The 18,435-nt window shown below is 39.1% G+C and overlaps 1 protein-coding gene across 2 annotated transcripts in view; it reads right to left on the bottom strand.

Annotated features, from left to right (window-relative positions):
- PRKCA (protein kinase C alpha) overlaps nt 1-18,435 on the bottom strand; it is a 153,209-nt gene that overhangs the window by 75,292 nt on the left and 59,482 nt on the right. For both annotated transcript variants that reach the window (XM_054221442.1, XM_054221443.1), the window contains exon 3: nt 17,940-18,022. In XM_054221442.1, the coding sequence (XP_054077417.1) occupies nt 17,940-18,022 (83 nt within the window). The remainder of the gene's footprint in view (nt 1-17,939; nt 18,023-18,435) is intronic.

Genomic DNA, 18,435 nt, shown 5'->3' with positions numbered 1-18,435 from the left:
CGAGCAGGGACAGGGAGAGGACGGATGATTGTGGAGTGCCTTGAAGGCTTCTGAGAGATGCTGAAGGAATATCAAGTGTCACCTCACTCCTGGCCGTGCCGCGGCAGCTCCGAGCAGGCACAGGCTGAGGAGCACCAGGAATTCCTCGGCACAAACCCAGACTGAATTTCTGACTTGGGGGGAAACAGTCAGGAGAAAGCAGCCGTCAGATGAATTAGTTGGTGTAACGTGGTTTAAATGACAAAGACTGAGCTGCAGGATGGACTAAGTGTCCTGACAAGCCATATGCGGTTTCATTACAAAATCGGGTAAAAATTGGAAAATAAAGAGGTAGCAGTAAGAAGCAAGCAACAAGTTCAACAAAATCTGTGCTAATATTAAAAGCCTGCTTTTGCGTTTGCTACTGCTTCATTACTGACTTGATGATTGTTTCTAGGCTCTTAATGAATTCAAACTCAATTTACTCACAGTAACATCTAGCTTTAGCAAATTTTCATCTTATGTATTGACAACGAAATTTAATTTTCCTCTTTATTGCAGGATGATGAATTTTGTAGTTAAAACTCAAACTTCAATTCAAAGTGCTTAACAGTTACTCCCATGAGCCTTCACTCAATCACACAAAGCAACAGCAAAAAAAATACTGTTTGTCTTCTCTGTTGTTCCGTATCACAAACAAATAAACATTTTTCTTGTCTGCAGAATAATGACATTCCCTTTAAAATATCACTAAATATGTTTTAAAGAAATTTGTGGAATACAACTGTACAGTCACAGCACCTCAGGATGTAACCACAGAGGATATTCTGGATGCAGCAGGATTGTGCAAGGTCAGGGCAGTGAAATACCCCCCGGGAAACCCAGGCCAGTAACGGCGCAGAGTTCACCAGGTGCTTTAGCTGCAACCGTGCTGTTGAAGAACTGTTTGGTTAAGACAGACAGTGTTTTAAGTCTGCTCCACAGTTACTTTCAACAAATTAATCTGAAGAATAAAAACCAGTTGTATATTTCACTGTCTTTTCCATTTTTGTAACTCACTCTCCTGCACGAACGACGAACATTATAATTAGCGGAATGCCAAAAAACTCATTCTCATTGACGAGACCTGTAGCGCGCTGCTGTGTTCACCCCTCCCCACTCCACAAAGGAGGGCTGCAAAGGAACTCTGAAGGCCATTGAAAAATCTAAAAGATTCTCCAGACAAAATGATGTTATCTGAAGGAAAGGTGGTCAATTGCTAAAAACTTCTGCCAGCTAGTTAATGAAGATACTTTGGCAGCATCTTCTGCAGAGACTACTTCCAGCAAGAAATAAAACACCATCTGCACGCATAGACATGGGAAAAATAGTGGCTTTGGACTAAAGATGAGCTCCTGATCAGGCGCCTAATAGAAGAGAAGAGTTAAGGCTCGAGAGAGTAATAAAAGGTTAAATTATTGTGTTAAAAGCATAATTAATTCATTAAAGATAGCACAAAACCACTGAAGTGAACTTAAAGAAAATACCACTGTCAATGTCCAGCCAAGTATAAATCCCTTTAAGAATAGTAGCAGAATCAAAAATAATAGTTTACTTTATCATAGCAAAAATAATTGAAGATCTTTCGTGTCTCCTCATTTTATGCACAAAGTATGGAACATTTGTCAAGTCAGGATACATGAAGCATTCTGTCTGTTGATTTGTTAGCTAAGTAAAATATTCTATCTCTACTAAGAGCACCCTTGCTCTTTGTTTGTAGACAACTGGTCCTTTCACACCCAGTACAAGAGACCCCCACGTCCCTGAAGAGCTCTGAAGACAATCTTCTGAGCATCGGAACAGAACAATGACGATGCCATCATCATTGCCATAGTGCAAACCATGCCAAAACGCCAGCTCCAACAGTGACACCCAAGGGACGGGAAAAGGGTGGGAGCGGAAGCTCTGGGGGAGACCCATGGAAAGGGGGGAAGGGGATGCGCAGGTACGGAACACGAAAATGAACGCTAGTTAGGAAAACAAAAACAAACAAACAAACAAAAAGCAAACAAAAAAACCCCACCCAAAAAGCAAAGACCTCAAAGGAGAGAAGCTGAGGTAGAATGCAAATTGAAGAAGTGTGTCAAAGACTGCTTAGTAGTGAAAGACAACAAATCCTAAATCACAAACCTCGTTAGAAACTTTCATTAGATTTTCAGAGAAATGAACATGCAGAAAGTACCTTTGAACTAGGCACGAGGAAGTTGGTAAATTGAGGATGTAATGAATCCGGAAGCAAAGGAGAAAAAGGAGCAGTGAAGACGGGCAGGGCCAAGCTGAAAGCAGACATGATCTCGGGGGGGCACACACGAATACAAAAATGAAATGCAACCTAAAGCAGGTTGTTATCAGCAGGAGCTGCACAGGCGGTGGAATGTGGTTGTATTCCTGCTTGCACCTGATGGAACTTCCATGGGGTTTACTGTTTAAGTTCCTGTTCTAAGTGGAAAGACACGTTTTTGTATCATTTCAGTTATGCAGATTGGTATTTTTTCAAACTTTTTTCAAGCAGACAGTAAGCATTGTCTCAAGAGATGATAATTTATCTTGAAGGGACTGTACAGACTAATAACATGCTTTGAAGAGTATTAAGGAGGTCAATCTGTCCAATTCATTTTAATTGAACTAGACACAGACGGTATATGATTTAGTTTAATTAGGCTGTAGATAAAGAACATCTCAACATAAGGCATGCCAGTCAAGGATAAATCATTCAATAGCAGCGTATACTTGAAAATACACACGGCTGAAAAACTCGCTGCATAACTGAGGATGTTGCTGCAATATCCCTTTCCATCAAAGGACCAAAAGATCAGTCCCATCAGAGAGAATAAGGAAAAACTTCACAAGGCGATATGTAAATGTCTGGTAAACTGAGAAAAGAGAGCATTTTGAGAAAAAATGTACTTCGTATAAAAGTAATGCCGGTTCTTTCGTTATAGAGACATAATAAAATAAGGCATAGTACTCTACCACAAACTATAGTTAAGATTAAATAGATTACTCCATCCATCCATTAAGGAGATCTAATTATGAAACATCATTAGCAAGGTCTTAATGCAATCTTTTTCTTTGTTTTTTGATTACTACCTATTAGTTTCCTCCCTTTATTGACAGACTTCACTTTTAAGTTGTTATCCTTTAAGCTAGAATAGCATTAACAGACTTTTTAAAACTGACTATACTTGGATAATTTTGCACAAGGTCAGGGATATTGGAGAAATCCAGTTAAAACATTTTTCCTCATCTATTTTTTTGCATTATTATTCCAGCAAGTTCTTAGAACCAACGTTTTCCTGCCACTGGCCTTATTTACACTTCCACCTCTTTTTAATCACAGTGAAGAAAATGTATATAAAAGCTGCAAAGCTTAAAAAAAAAGATAGGGGTGACTGTGTAACACCATATTTTAGGCAAAACACGTGGTGCCTAAAGGCGCGTTTACTGCAATAAACTTTGCAGCAAGTGCCCAGCTCATCCCTGCGCAGGTAGTCCTCGACAGAGATCACACAGTGGTCGCACAGACATAGAGCATCATTTCATATTCCATTTTCTCCTAATTGAACTATAAATTTTTTATCCGGTTTTATAGGCATCATTCAACATCGTTACTACAGCAGCAGAGTGTGATCATTCCACCGCCACCAAAGCCAAAGGTATTTCTGCCTGTGAGTTCGTACAAGGTGCTGCACACTTCTACATCATCAGCATTTTCCGAAGCGCCCTGAAAGGAATAGATGTAACATAGTATATATTGTGTATTTTTAGGTTTCATTATAGTCGCGATCTTACATACTCTTTATTTTTCTGTTAAAGAAACAGTTTAAATACCAAGCGTGTAAATCAAGCACAGTTCATTAAGCACTGAAAAGACTCCCACTGACTTAGATGCAAATTCTGTACTAATGTTAGAATTGCCTAGAAACCCACTGCTTCTGAGGCCTTTTCCTGAATTTGTCTTTACCATCAAGATTTCCAAAGCAGTATTTTGCATTCAGTACATTTTACAAAATTCGGCTGCTAGCACTTTTAGTTCAGAGCACCTCTCTTTTATAGAGTTTTCCCTTGAAAAACAAGCCTGTGGAGACACGGGGGGTTGCCCAACCCAGATGCAGGAGCCTGCACTTGGCCTTGTTGAACGTCATGAGGTTCACACAAACCCACTTCTCGAGCTTGCCCAGGTCCCTCTGGATGGAATCCAGTCCCTCGGGCGTGTCAACCGCTCCACTCAGCCTGGTGTTGTCTGTGAACTTGCCGAGGGTGCCCTTGATCCCACGGTCTGCGTCACTGATGAAGATATTGAACAGTATTGGTCCCACTACGGTCCCCGGTGGGACACCACTCTTCATCAGTCTCCATCCGGACATTGAGCCATTGACCACTACCCTCTGGATACGACCATCCAACCAATTCCTCACCCATTTTCAAAAGAACCAAGTGCCTAATTGCAGCTCCGTTGACTCTGCTGGCGGACACAAACACTAACGAGCACGTAAAATGAACAATATCTGCGTGTATGGCAGATGTGCGTGCACGGATGAGGAATTTCATATCCTCTTTAGACTAGGGCAAATTTTGCCAAAGGGCTTTAACTAAAAAACAATAATAATCTCATGTTGAAGATATCTTCATGTGTGACATCCTCAGATGACAAAAAATCTTCTACTTATTAAGGAGGAACCTCATTTTTAAATAAGACCCTTCGGAACCACAACTTCAGGACGTGTTTAATTTTGGAAGGCTGTATTGATTAAGATGCATTGGTCTTTTATTGCAGTGACTAATAACCCAAATTCTTGGAGCAAATCCCAACAGTATTGGCAAAACAAGCAGTAATGAACCTGAGTGAATGGACTACTGTGACAGGAGCAGATAGATTAAAAAAATAAAATGCAGAGCAATGAAAGCTAATGTGAAAAAAATTACAATGGTACTTTTTTCCTCATTCATTTTAGAACTACTTGAAAATAAACTTTTATTCTAGTAGCCATTTCTGGACTATTATGTCTCAAAAGTGACTTAATTTGGACGTACGGCGTATCTCCTCAATAGGGTGCCTGGAGCAGCTCAGGTATCGGTTCTGGCGCAGAAGCAGTCTCCTCATTTGACCCCAGGGCTTTATTGTTGCCAAATACAAAGCACTAGGAAACACTTTGATTTGATTTGAGCTTGTAAGATCAGTAACCAGCTGTACCTTCTCACATAAGAGCAAAGGATTAATCTGCAATGGTAGAATAGAACATTTTCTACCCCTCTCATTCTATAATGCGCTTCCAGCAAGTAAAAAAAAGGGGCTGTGTATTTCTACTTCTCTTAGTTTTACCTCTGTGTGGCATGTTTCTAAATTAAGCATGTTAAATATAAAGCCATTTGCGTTTGAAGTCTTTCATATTATTTATCGCAAATCCCCTTTATGCAGGAATATTGAACAAAGTCTTTTGATTGCACAGTTCTTTTTATTTTCATGAATGGTCCAATCATGCTCTTGGCACATGAAGATACAAGTGACAGATGTTAAACAAAACTCTGAGGGATTATATGTTTCTGCTAAAAGTTACGGGACTGCTTTCATTTCTACTGCGGTTTTTTTTTTCACTGTCCTCCTATCTTTTTTGCTTCTGCTTCTCCAAAAGCATTTTCCTGCCTCTTGCCCCCTTTGGATGCCAGCGCCGCTTGGGAGCCATGGGCACATCAGCCGAGGATGGCAGCAGCACGCAGCAGAGCAGCTTCGACTCCCTTATTCCAGCTCCCAATTTAAAGCAGAGCACTGACTTCATTAAACTCAAGACCGAGAACTGAATTTCACTCGGTAGAAACGAGGTCAACATGACAAAACGAATAGGCTTGGAGAACAATCACATAAATTAAAGTCTCTGGTTATTAAAATGCTTATTTGTTTTAATTCAGTGAAGTAAAAAGCTTTTTAATATGTTAAAAAAGGAATGCCATTAATGTGCGCTGAGGAGTGGGATTTTAGGCTTCAGATTTAACAACACAACACGACTCGTTTCCCTGTAAGTAGGTCAATCTGTAGGTACTAACAGAGACCTTGAAAAATAAAAGTGGATTTTGACTAAGGAAGGATTTCATAAAGCTATTTATAAGAAGAGATAGCCAGGTCCTCTTCCTGTTGCATGCTAGGATTGCAGGGCTCAAATTACTTTTAATTAGATGCAAAGAATCTTCTTGGGAAGAAAACAATAATTTGGGATAATCCCAGATTTCAAGTGATTCTGTGAAAAAAAAAATATTCTAGAAAACTGTTCTAGAAAAAAAAAATAGTCCGTGACAATGAAACCAGGCTATTTGCAGACCAAAAGATCTATCATTTCCCATCTTACAATCACTTTTATAAAAAGATTCAGAAAATGCTTTTTTAAGAGGAGTTACAGAAAGACCACTTTGTCTTTTATAAACTCTTCTTGATGTCCACAAAGTTAATCATTTGCTATTATTCTACTAGTCCTCCAGTGCCCATAGGGTCTAATCTAAATAGCTACCATAATAACCAGGTTTCAAGTTTGGGGCTTCCCCCCCCTTCTTTTCTTAATTTTGAAAAAAAAAGAAACAAAAGCAGTGAAAGCTATGCATACACTTTTTATAACTATTTTTATAAAGACTTTTATCTCCTTTCTGGTCCATTCTTTGCTGGTCTGATGCTCCTGTTGCCATAGAGACAGACCCGAAGGTAGCTTTGTTACAGATTACAACGGTTTTCCCAACACAGAGAAATTTCTTTCAAGCCTTAGTTCAGCAGGTAGCCTTCTCATGGGGACAAAAAGAAAGAAGAATAAATCAGTCTCTGACTCTTGTATCTATTAAGTTCTCATTACCGGAATTTATTATACGCTTTTGCTTTTAGTTTTATGAGCTCAGCCTATGATCACTGGTACTTTAAGGATTAAGTTTCATTAATTACACGGGTCACGCTACAGTTTATTTATTTGCAAGGGAACAGCCAAAATCAAATTACGAAAGAAATCGCAACTGGCATAACGTTACTTCAACAGAAGCATCAGGATTTTGTTTTTCAGTGCAGGTAATATACACTTGGTTTAAAATCTGTTTGTACTGAGTTTCATTATGTTGTTATAAAAATCTGACCAATTATAAAAAAAGAATATATTCTGTGACAATTATATTGTCTAATACACGTTCCCTGATATCACCGGCTATTTCAAGACAAATCCAATCTTTTCCAAAGGCTGAAGAAAAATCTGTGAACTATTCGCATCTCTTAAGAGTATCACCCCAATAATGGGCAGCAAAAATAAAAATAATTAAAAGAATGCCCAAGAATGAAACCAAGCTGTCCTTGTTCGTTCAAACCTACCCAAATGCTTCGTCAGGACCCGTTCGATAAACAGAGTTCAAACGGAAGGGGATGGCGGCTGCTCTCCTGCAGTCGGGATGGGTCTCTGCCTCCCCTCCCCTCCTTGCTCCTCCTGCCTCTTTCATCTCTCTATTCCAGGGTCAAAACACCTGGATAAAAGAAACTGGCTCTCTCCTGCAGAGTACAAGTTGTTCTTTTTTGGCCAACCCCGTAGGCGGTGTACTGGAGTTGTGTGATTTATATTAAGAAATAAAGGCTACAGCAGTTCAACTCAGCAGTCATTAGCAAACTTCTCCCAGCACCCCAAGGAAATAGCTACCAATAATTTACAAAGATAGGTAGGTACGCTCTCTGGTGACACATTCTAGAATTATTTGTAGCATATGGGATCTACAGTGCTTTTCAGAATTAGCCCACTCATTTTATTCCAAATTAAGATTTCATCTAATTTTGGTGTAAGAACTGCCACCTCAAAAAACACAGAGTGCTAAAATCGTTTGGCATTCTGCAAGGTTTTCTCAGTGGTCTGTGACTGTGGATGTTCCTTCTGGCTGATAAGTTCAGTATGCCATAATCAGACTTTTCTTTTTTTTTTTTTTAAACACATGATTGTGGGGGTGGAACCTGATAGAAATGTCTATGGTACATTTTACACATGGTATCGCACATAAGAAAACAGATTATTAGTAAGTCTTAAGCACTCTTCCCCCATGAACCCCAGTATCGTCTTATCATATTTACGTACAATTTAAAGATTGACACAACTTTGGTGAAGGGTAAGTATAAGATGACAAGGAAATAATTAAATTTAACTTACATTGCACAACTAAATATACTCTAAGAACTGGAGAATAAGGGCTGTTGGAATAATGTCATCTGCAGCTTGAGGAATTAGAAAAAGTTTTGATCGTGAAATTAGCACCCGGCAGATTGCTTAATCCGTTGTAGTTACTGCCACTAAAACTGCAAACCTGTCAACAAGATTTCTTTTTGCCACTGGAAATACCTTTGCTTAGAGTTCTGCTTTTATAATATCGCTGCCTAATAATTGTTCTCCAATGCTAACTTATGAAAATCACTGATATTTTTAGATTCATCATTTATAAAAATTTCCTGTCTCTCTCAGCAGTACTGCCTCGGCTTAGCCATTAACTCTTACAAGGATCATCTATATTATACTGTATATTGTATAGCAAAAGCCTAGAAAATAAAAATATAAATTCCAACTTTTTATGATACAGTTATTCAGCATTTGAATTGTTCTGGATTGGGAAAATAAAAAAGATATTCTTTATAAATAAAAAACTTTCAAAGCTATGAACTTTCAAAGCTCAGAGACTGTAACAAGAAGCCAGTTAAACTACATATCCAGTGTCTCAGGTGCAAGGTCCGTAAACTGAAACACTGAAGGGCTGCGATGGAAGACGTAAGCAGCCGTGGCTCTGGAGTCACGCACTCTGTGTAGGCGGTCACCCACCGCGCACTTGCTCCGAGCGGGGCGCGTACAAGGAGAGGATTCAGGCAGCTCTTTTCAATAATGCAGCACAAATTTTTCCATTCATCCTCTGCAGATGGACAAACTCGGAGAGTCGATTCCGGGATTGCGTTGTAGGGCCGAGGGAAGGGGTGAGGATTAGAAAGTAGTTATGAAAGTTCATGAACCTGTTCCTTTGTAATTTAATTCTAATTTTCTTGCGGATCATTCACTCTAGCTTAAAAGCCACTGCAGTTTCAATAAAAGGAGCCGGCGCTTTAATGTAGGAATAGAAGGTACGAATGTATTCTCAGTAGATGATAAACGCATAGTCCAGTACATTAACTGCTTTCAAGTAACCCGGGAAGCGCTTCCAGCTACTAAAATGAAGGCATTTAGGCGAGCAGTGCCGTGAACACCGCTGTACAGCCAGCTAACAGCAACTAGAGCCCGTCTCTGCAGGAGCACCGACGGGGTTGATCAGTAAATAAGCTGGGCACGGGCACTGCACCGTGGGAAACCACCCACAGGCAGGTGAGGAGCACGTCTCTCAACACAGGCAGCGCCTGCCAACTGGTGATGAACATAAGGTGGAGAGGGTGACATATGGCTGGATTTTATTTATTGAGATGGGTAGGAAAATAGCACTTGGATTCTGAAGTATCCGGTAAGGGGAGAAGGAATGTCAAGGGGCGTAAGATGCCGTACCAGTCTAAGCGCGCTTGATGGAGGAAACTGAGGCACATTCTCCCTACCGTATACATGAACCTCCTCCAGATGCTGGCTGAATTTGAGCAGAATATAATATATACAGAGCCCTTTTTGGTATACTTCCTTCTTTAATTTCTGTCTCCTCAAGACTGATTCTGTTCAAACTGAAATTCATTGTCAACATACTCAAATACCCGTATTTCATAATGAGCCATTATAGACGCGCAAAGTACCATTTAAAAACAATTTAAACAAATCAGAGAAGTTACACAAGCAATTTTCCCCCACAGTTGATTTTTAAGGGCTTGAGGTCAAAATTTTAAGCATGAAACCTTTATTTCTCCATAAACTACTTTGAACGCTCTGCAGAGACTCAGAAGTCAGGGTAATCACAAGAAATAAGATACCTGATTTTGTGACAAAAATACCCTTGCTGTCCTGTAGAATTTGATTTAAAGTACTTACTGCATTGACTGTGATCTTGTTTATTTTGGTAACCTAGAACCAGCTTTTTAGGAAAGGGAAGTAGGAATATAGCAAGGAACATCGTATTTTGACAGAAGGATGTTTGCATTTTAAATGTTTCATAATAAGAATATTACCTACTCTCCCCATCTAATAATGCCTATTGTAATCGAAGTCATTGTGATTAATAATTTTCCTAATTAGAAAACTTAGACATACAAACACATTGAGTTGGTATCTCAGTTTGTAAATAGAGGGGGCTTTATATTTTCTTTGTTTAGGGTATACAATGAAAGATTAATAAAGGCATTGTATCAGAGCTGTTTAAGAATCACTTCAAAAAATTCAAACGGCTTCTCTTTAAGAGAGCGCTTTGCTAATCTGGCAAGCAGTAAACTGTATCTTGCCAGATCTTCCTGCCTTTGTGGATCTTCTGTGACGAAGTGAGAAGATTTTTATTTTAATTAAAAAGAAAATATTTCTAGGACAAGACTGCCTATTATCCAAAATTCAGATTAGCAATAGTTTAAAAAAAAAACGAACCCTAACCTTGGTGGTTATACTACTTATCAATGATGCTTGTTTGTTGTTCAGGTCACTCATGATGTCGAACATAGGTAATAGTTGCTTTTGATTGTAAAAACAACCAAATGGTTAAAAGTAAATCAGACATGCCCTGCTGCTGCATTTCATTATCCTTGGAAAAAGACTGCAAAGCTTTGTGATTAAAATCCTTTTTTAACTAGTTCTACAGTAAGTCTTAATACTATGCTTCCAGTTATGGCCCTTTCTTTTCATGAGGGTTGTTTGTTTTGTTGTTTTGTGGTTGTTTTTTTAATCCCCAACACCAGTAAAGCCACTACCTTCTTTTACTCTGAAACCAGCTTCCTACATGTAAACGGTCTGGAAGCGTAATTAAAGGCCAGTGGGGGCAAAAAAAAAAAAAAACAAAATTGAAAAAAACCCTAATTTTCAGTGTTACCTGGAACCGAACAGGAAAATAAACATGGTCAAGAAAACTAAACGCCCCAGCATAGCCCAATTATATTAATTTACTCCTGCTTAGTACAGAGGTGTCACACAAGGAAGATCCATTTGTATCCCAGGTGCTACTGGCAAACCAAATAGCGTAATACCCCAGTAAATGTGGACATAAGTGTTGCTCCAAGCCCACGGCCAAACCCAAGCCTGCCGCTGTCATACTGTAAATTACAATTTACAAATGATAATTTCCCACTGGTCCCCCTGCGTATGGATGTTTGCGGGTCAGTCTTTCTCCTCCCAACTCTAAAATCATAGAAACCATAAAATGAAAGGCACGACGGAGCCTTACAGGACTCATCTCGACTTGCCCCTAGGTCTGATGAGGGCACAGATAATACCTACAGCGCTGTTTAGAGAAGTAAACCCCAAAACAAAAATCTTAATTTCTAGTTTTGGTAACCCATTGCAGCCGTTACCCATCATTACACTTAAAAAAACTTCACTGTTACATATTTAATTCCCCCTTGCCCCAGGCTCCCCGTATGATACCTGGTTACAACCAAGAGACATGCAAAGGATTCAAATGTGCTGCTTCAAAGGCCTGTAACATTTTAGTTCTTTTCTAAATTCCTCCCCGTAAGAGCTGCAAAATTCGACATAAAATACCTTACTAAAAAAAAAAAAAAAAAGGAATAATCATTTCTGACTTATCCCTGAGGAAATTCATCGCCTTTGTATCAGAGGTGCACTGTTGGCCAGAACTGAGTTTCTGACCCACAAAAGACCTGCTTGATTTTCTTCTGCACCGGTGCCATCGCTACCAGGTCACATTGATTCCCCCCTTCCCCCCCGCCCCAGTGTTATTTTTTCCCATTTCTTTTATTAAACTGTATTCTGAACTTAAATATTGTCCTCTAGAGTTCTTGTAAGCCCTCCCTACCGCCAGCTGTAAATTGTGTAGCTATACGTTATTCCAATATCCAAGCCACTGATGAAAACACTCAACTCCCGCAGCATCCCGCAGAACCTCACAGGTGTTAAAAGTTAGACTCATTTTTCAAATGTGCTTAAGATAATAAAGCTCCCAATTATTTTCAATATCAAGAGGCTTACAACTTTAAAATCTTTTCCATCTATATCACCTTCAACACCCGTGAGGTCAGTTTCCCTGTCAAACGGGACGGGATGGCTTTGCTGTTCCGTTTTGCATAAGCCTGCATCCGTATCTCACCCATTCATTCCCTTCTAGGTGCTTAAATATTAAGAATGCGCCGCAATTCTGAGGAGAAAAGTCAGACTTAATCTCCCCTGACTGTACTGTCATTTGCTCTCATTTAGATTTTTTTCACTTTTTCTTTCTATTTATTTATTTTGCTTATAAACCTCCTTTGGATCCCATATCATTAAAACCTGAAAGGAAAATAGTGCTGATCCAGAGGCAGTGATGCCTGAGTTCTTGCCCACTCTATATTAAGTTTTATAAACCTGTACTGAAAAACATTAATACAGCCAAAACCTATTTTAAATTACTGGTGATTTCTTTTTTGAATTCTATGTGGCATCGGATTAGGAACATTTTAATAAAACACGTGCAGTTTGAGAACACCGTCTGGTCACTACGTTCCATTAACAAAGGTAACAAAGATTTAACTCTCAATTTTAAAGTATCCTTTTTGAAAGAAACTGGACTAGTTATTCCTTAATATTAAACACATCTTCATAAAGCTAGTTACAGCAGCAGTCAATTTTTGAGGTTGCTCTTACATTTTCACAGTAATTTACTCAAGTTTTAAAGCATTTCATCAATGATTTAAAATAGGTTTTACGAACACCAAGCAATCTTCCAAAAACAAGTATCTGAATTGGAGATGATGCTTCAGGTAGCTTCAGGGTATAAAAGCAGCAGGCTTGAAATGCAGGAGCTGTGAAATGGTACTCAACAGCATCACCATAAAAGAGCTGGCCGTGGAGAGCAGATGAATAATATCTATTCAAACTACAGAGAGCCATTAGACAGCAACAAAATTACTTCTTGAGTTGGTATTTCACTCAGACATCAGAGCTTGCACCCTGCCAAGTATTAAGGAAACGTCAAATTTTTTGATTGTGTGAATTCTTATTTCATCTGAAACAGGATATTGTTCCCCAGACACTATCATTTCACCACCAGTCAAGGAGGAACACTGTATTCCCAAGTATTATTTTCCTTTTGGCACAAACGCAGACCTTGCAACCTCACATTCTATCTAGTCTGAGTAAAGCAAAAAGAGGGCTATTTTAAGCTTTTGTCTCTTTTACATTTACCTTTATTAAGGCATTTAATTTTAAAGCAGTAAAAAGAATTTATCCCTTCTTTTTCAGCAATAGAATACTCTAGCAAATAAAAATGTTACATGAAGAGACAATATTATTACACCACTATTCTTAGCGTGATACAGACCACAGGATTTTTATACAGCTGAACAGCCAAAAGTTATTAAATACTTAGCTATACGGCATGTAAGAAAGGCTAGGAAATAAGAGAAGATCTGTGGATAGTATAGTCTGAAATCTCTTTTGTTGTTCTGACTGTATTTAAGTATCTAGAAATTAAGAAATAACTTTTGTTGCAACTGCTAAATATATTTAGAGAAATAACTAAAATTGTCAGTGGAGCTCGCCCTTTCTGCAGGGGATTGCTGCAGCCAAAAAAGGTTATAAAGAGTTTTGAAAATAACTACATGATCGAAAACTCTTTATACACAGTTTCTTTTTAAAGTAGTTCAATTCTCTCTTTCAAAAGAGCGTTATTTTCAAGATATACTTCGATCTCGCCCTTCAGCCACAGGCACACATTTTGCTTTCATGGAAGTCAGAATGAAGTTTCTAAAAATTATGGGTTTTCTCTCCTTTGGAGTCTTCCTAACCCACTAACGAACCCCGCTGCTGCGAATCTCCGCGCGCCCCTGGAGGGCTGTAGCGCCAGTGCCATCCTACCTCGCCTCAAGACAAATCTATAAATAAGTCCTTGCCATCGTGTCCCAGATACCGCCGGGCTCAGCAGGGACGTTTGTGAACACTTACCTGCAAGAAATCCCTCCCTTGGCTGCTGCAGGCGGTTTTGCTCCTGAGTGGGAAATGTTTTGCATATTGAAATGTTTTGCATTCCAACCCTGACCGTCACCCATCGCGGGGCACCTCTCTGGCTGTTAGGACTTTGGATTCTCTTTATTAAAGAAAACAAATTTAACTGATAATTATTCTAATGATGTGTTCGTAAGGGTTGCCTCATTTATGCTAAAAGTACAGTGCACGATAATTTAAAATTATTATAATATGTAAGAAACATCATTATAATATATAATTATTATAATATATAATTATTGCTCTGGAAAAATTAATTTTATTAATGACAACATTACTCTTACAATTAATGGAAAGGTTACATCATGCAAACACACTGGAGAATTTGAGTATGCAAATTAATTGTGCATCTGCATGAAGTAATTTAGAAAAGGACTTTTTAATATTTAAAAATCTGCTAAATATTATGATAAGCTTTGTACTAACTGGGATAGGAGTAGTTACTGAACTGTACAAGGGCAGACGTTGGAGTCAAACATTTCAGTAAATTGAAGTATAACATTCTACAATCCTCTTTGTGTAATAGAACCCACTAATGTAGCACAATTTTAATAAAACATATTTATTTTCTGTTTCCTTTTAATCTTCAGAGTGTTTTTGAGATATCGCTTCTGTGTCAATATTGAAAATGATCATTTGGTAACCCAAATACTAAAATAAGGCATTAGGCTGATTTATTTAATCACCAAGGCCAGAAAGACAAATAATGAAATGGAGTCAGCAATATTAAAGACTGTTAAAAACCTGCCACATAACAGATTCTATAGCGATGAAGAGATTCTCGATATAATTAAATGGTCTCACACACAAACGTGTGTTCTTATTTATGAACTTTAGCAGAAAAAGCCTGATGAATCCATATTTTAAAAGAAATAATCAAGAACACTTTCAAGAGTCAAACCATCTGCTATAGATAGAGAAGGCACATCAGGGTGATGAGGCCCCAGCGCCTGCCTCAGCTCCCATCTGGTGATGGTGACCTTCACTCAGTTTGGTAGTAACAGTCACTCACCTGATACATAAATTTTGCCTAATAAACTGGAGGTGAGAGTTTCTCGGGAAGCAGGTCCTGGAGCAGACAGCACAGGCAGTGTCAGTACTGGCACTGCCCACATACGCAACATGGAAGGTGTACGGAGAATTACAGACTTCAGAGAATCACCCGAATGCCATCCAGTGGGATGCAAATGGGTCCGCTACACCTAAAGTCATCTGGACCGCAACAAGAAGTAGTGGCTATCGTTACTTTCTTTTAGAAATGGGAGGTGGGGGGAGAGCAGGTGTTGCCTCCTGCGTTCCGCACGATAGTTTAGCAATGAGAACACTCACCCAGACAGGGGAGACCTAGATTTTAGCTCTTCTGTAGCTCAAGGCACTTCACTACTTCCAAACCCAAAAGACCACTGTAACTGTTACACTATATAAACAGAGTCCATCTCCATACTTCCCTTCAAAGCTTAAAGAATTCAAAAACTTTCAGCAAAGGAAGGGTATGAAGAATAATTTTAATTTCTTGTTCCTGCCTTCATGATTGTTTTACTAGTAGAGTCTCCTTTGATAAAATGCACTAAGGAACGCTATGAGCAAAGCCAGACTGAGGACTGGTTTCCTTCCTGCATTAGAGAGGCTCTGTGAGTGCCCGTAAGCAGCTGCGCTGGCTTCCAAGGGAGTGCTCTAACTACTACCTTATTGTCAAAAGTCTCTTCCTTTGACTCCTGTCATAAAAATTGACCTCGGCTCAGTTAAGTGACTTCCTTCAAGAAAGCCATGCTCTATGCTAAGTGGAAAGAGATGCTCTATGTACGGCCCTGAATAACTGTCCAAACTCCTGAGGAACGCATCGCGGCTGCGCTGGCACTTCCTACACCCTGGTCTCTTTCAACACACTTAATAAACCTTTGGCAATATCCATGTCTTTGCACAGGTAATCAATATAAATGTTCCATGCTTGAATGATGACTTCTTGAATCTTACTCCGTGACTTGATCTATGGATGTCCTTAACTTCTGGTGACTGTATCCGTAGATAGCAGGGCCCTTCGCTTAGATACTCTCAATCTCACTTTTGGGTCAATGCTCTTTTGGGGCGTCATGGCTCTTAAATGGCAACAAGTAACCAGGATTGCAGGAGGAATGGCTGACGAAAGATGAAGAAGATGAAGAAAATTTGAGACAAGGAGCTAAGTGCAAAAACGTTGAGTAGGAAGAAAAAGATGGCTGGAGATACAGATACAAATGAAATTATGGAGCATTTAATGAGTTACCAGAACCGAATATAGAAAAAGATGGAAGGGTGAAATGAAAAGCTTTGGTCACAATTATATTTTTAATGTCATTCAGTTGATTTTAGCAATGATATTTCAAGTACTGTGGAGCTGCTTCTGTTGTAAGCACTTGCCAAAGCAGTAGAACTTGAAGCTCGACGATCTCCGGGGAAAGGTGCTGTTCAGGAGCAGGCTCACCTGAGGGTCACCCCTCTGTAAGTGGGGAGGGGCAGGGGGAAAGTCAGGAAGAGGAGACGGATGTTGAAGACAGCAGTGTTTGTGCCACCAACTTCAGTGTGCCGCCACAAGACTGTCAGATCTCACCCTCGCTCAAGTGTCTCTGCGACCAGAGGAGAAGGACCAACCACAGGTATGACTGAGGTCACCCAAGACCTGGTTTCTCTCTGGAAGTGACTACCTCTGTCAGCTAACCAGGAGAAACTGAATAGGGTAACTACACTCCTAACTTAAGCATTTTTCTGATGCACCTAAATTTAGATTATGTGAAAAGTTTAAAAAATAAACTGTTTTTAAAATTCTTCTCAGTTCTTCGACATTTCCTTGTATTTAAATTTAAAAATACGGAAACTTTTTAACATCTTAAATTTTCCAAAACTCCTTGCGGCTTCTGCCCATATATTGTTCATCGATCTCATGGCTAGCATATTAAAACAATCTATGAGAAGCTCATTAAAACCTAGCAAGAAAAGTCTTCTGGTGTGTTTCATCAGAGGAGATAATAGCCTACAATCTAGAGCATGAATATGTTATAAGAAACAAAACAGAGCCATTCAGACAAAGAACACTTGGAATGTATTGTTCCCATAAGCAGATGTTAAATTACTTCACTGTAAAGTGGGACTTATAAAACCCAAAGAAATGTTATTTTTATGTGAACAAACAAGATTAGTTTATTATTTCAGCAGGGTGACACAAAATTCTTCTACATGTGTCTCGCCATGCAAGCAGATGTGTTGGAAGTAAAAACTGGTCGTTGACCAAAAATGCGACGTGTGTATAGACATATTGAAAGAGCAAGAGAGAATGGGTGTATCCTGACTGGTATACTAGCTCCGGCATGAATATAGTTGTTTCAAAAACCTGTCTCAGATAAGCCACCAGGCTCAAGATTAAACTGTCATCCAACTGGAGCTATAGACCCCTGTGAGCAGAGAGGACAAGGACTAGAGTCAACTCTGAAGATATACCCTTCAGAGAAGATGGATATAAAGAAAGCTCAGAAAAAGCCTCAGCCTTTACTGGGAATTGTTAGTATCAAATACATCCAACATAAAGCAAATAAAAATAAAATGCTGACTTCATGCTTGAGTAAACACCTCAGGGTTGTCACCTTCTGAGGGATATTGTTCTTGGTCACACATTCATTGTTAATTTTCTTAGCAAAAATAGATCTTACAGTCCTTAAATATTCACTTCAGAACTGTTAAAAACGACATAGAGTAATCTGTCATAAAGAGCCCATTGATATTGTTTGTAATTCATTCTCTCAGTTAGATGTAACATAAATCTACGTGTAAAAGCAACATATTGAATGTCAATGTACTTACATCGGTGTCAGGTCCCTTGTCAGCCCCGGGACAAGAGAAGGTAACAAACTCATGGCATCTCTTATGAACCACAAAACAGCAAACTAGTAAGAAAAGGGAAACCAACAGTTAGAATGGCGTAGGTTGTTTTGGGTTTCTTTTTCTGTTGTAACATATATAATTACAGAGGAAATAAAACTTATAGCCAGATATTTCAGCTCTAAGTCAATGAAAGAAAGCAGAGCCCAATGTTAAATACAGACACACAAGAAAGGCAGGCATCAAGAAACAATATCATAAAAGAGGAGACAGGCATGCACATCTAAAAATCAAAAGACTTTACACAATGATAAATTTTTAATGTTTAAGACAGCCCATAGTGTTAAAATATAGCGTGGGATGAACGATTCTATGAAGCCACATTTCCTGAATTTAAATCCCTATCTGTAACAGGAGCTGTTGATGTGCATTGCGGCAAGAGCAGGAGGGTAAGTGAGGAACATTAAGCTGGAATGAA

Source organism: Rissa tridactyla, chromosome 15, assembly GCF_028500815.1.
Source record: "Rissa tridactyla isolate bRisTri1 chromosome 15, bRisTri1.patW.cur.20221130, whole genome shotgun sequence".
Lineage (NCBI taxonomy): Eukaryota > Metazoa > Chordata > Aves > Charadriiformes > Laridae > Rissa > Rissa tridactyla.
The sequence above is the reverse complement of the archived record's forward strand: the minus strand, read 5'-3'. Positions and strand labels throughout refer to the sequence as shown.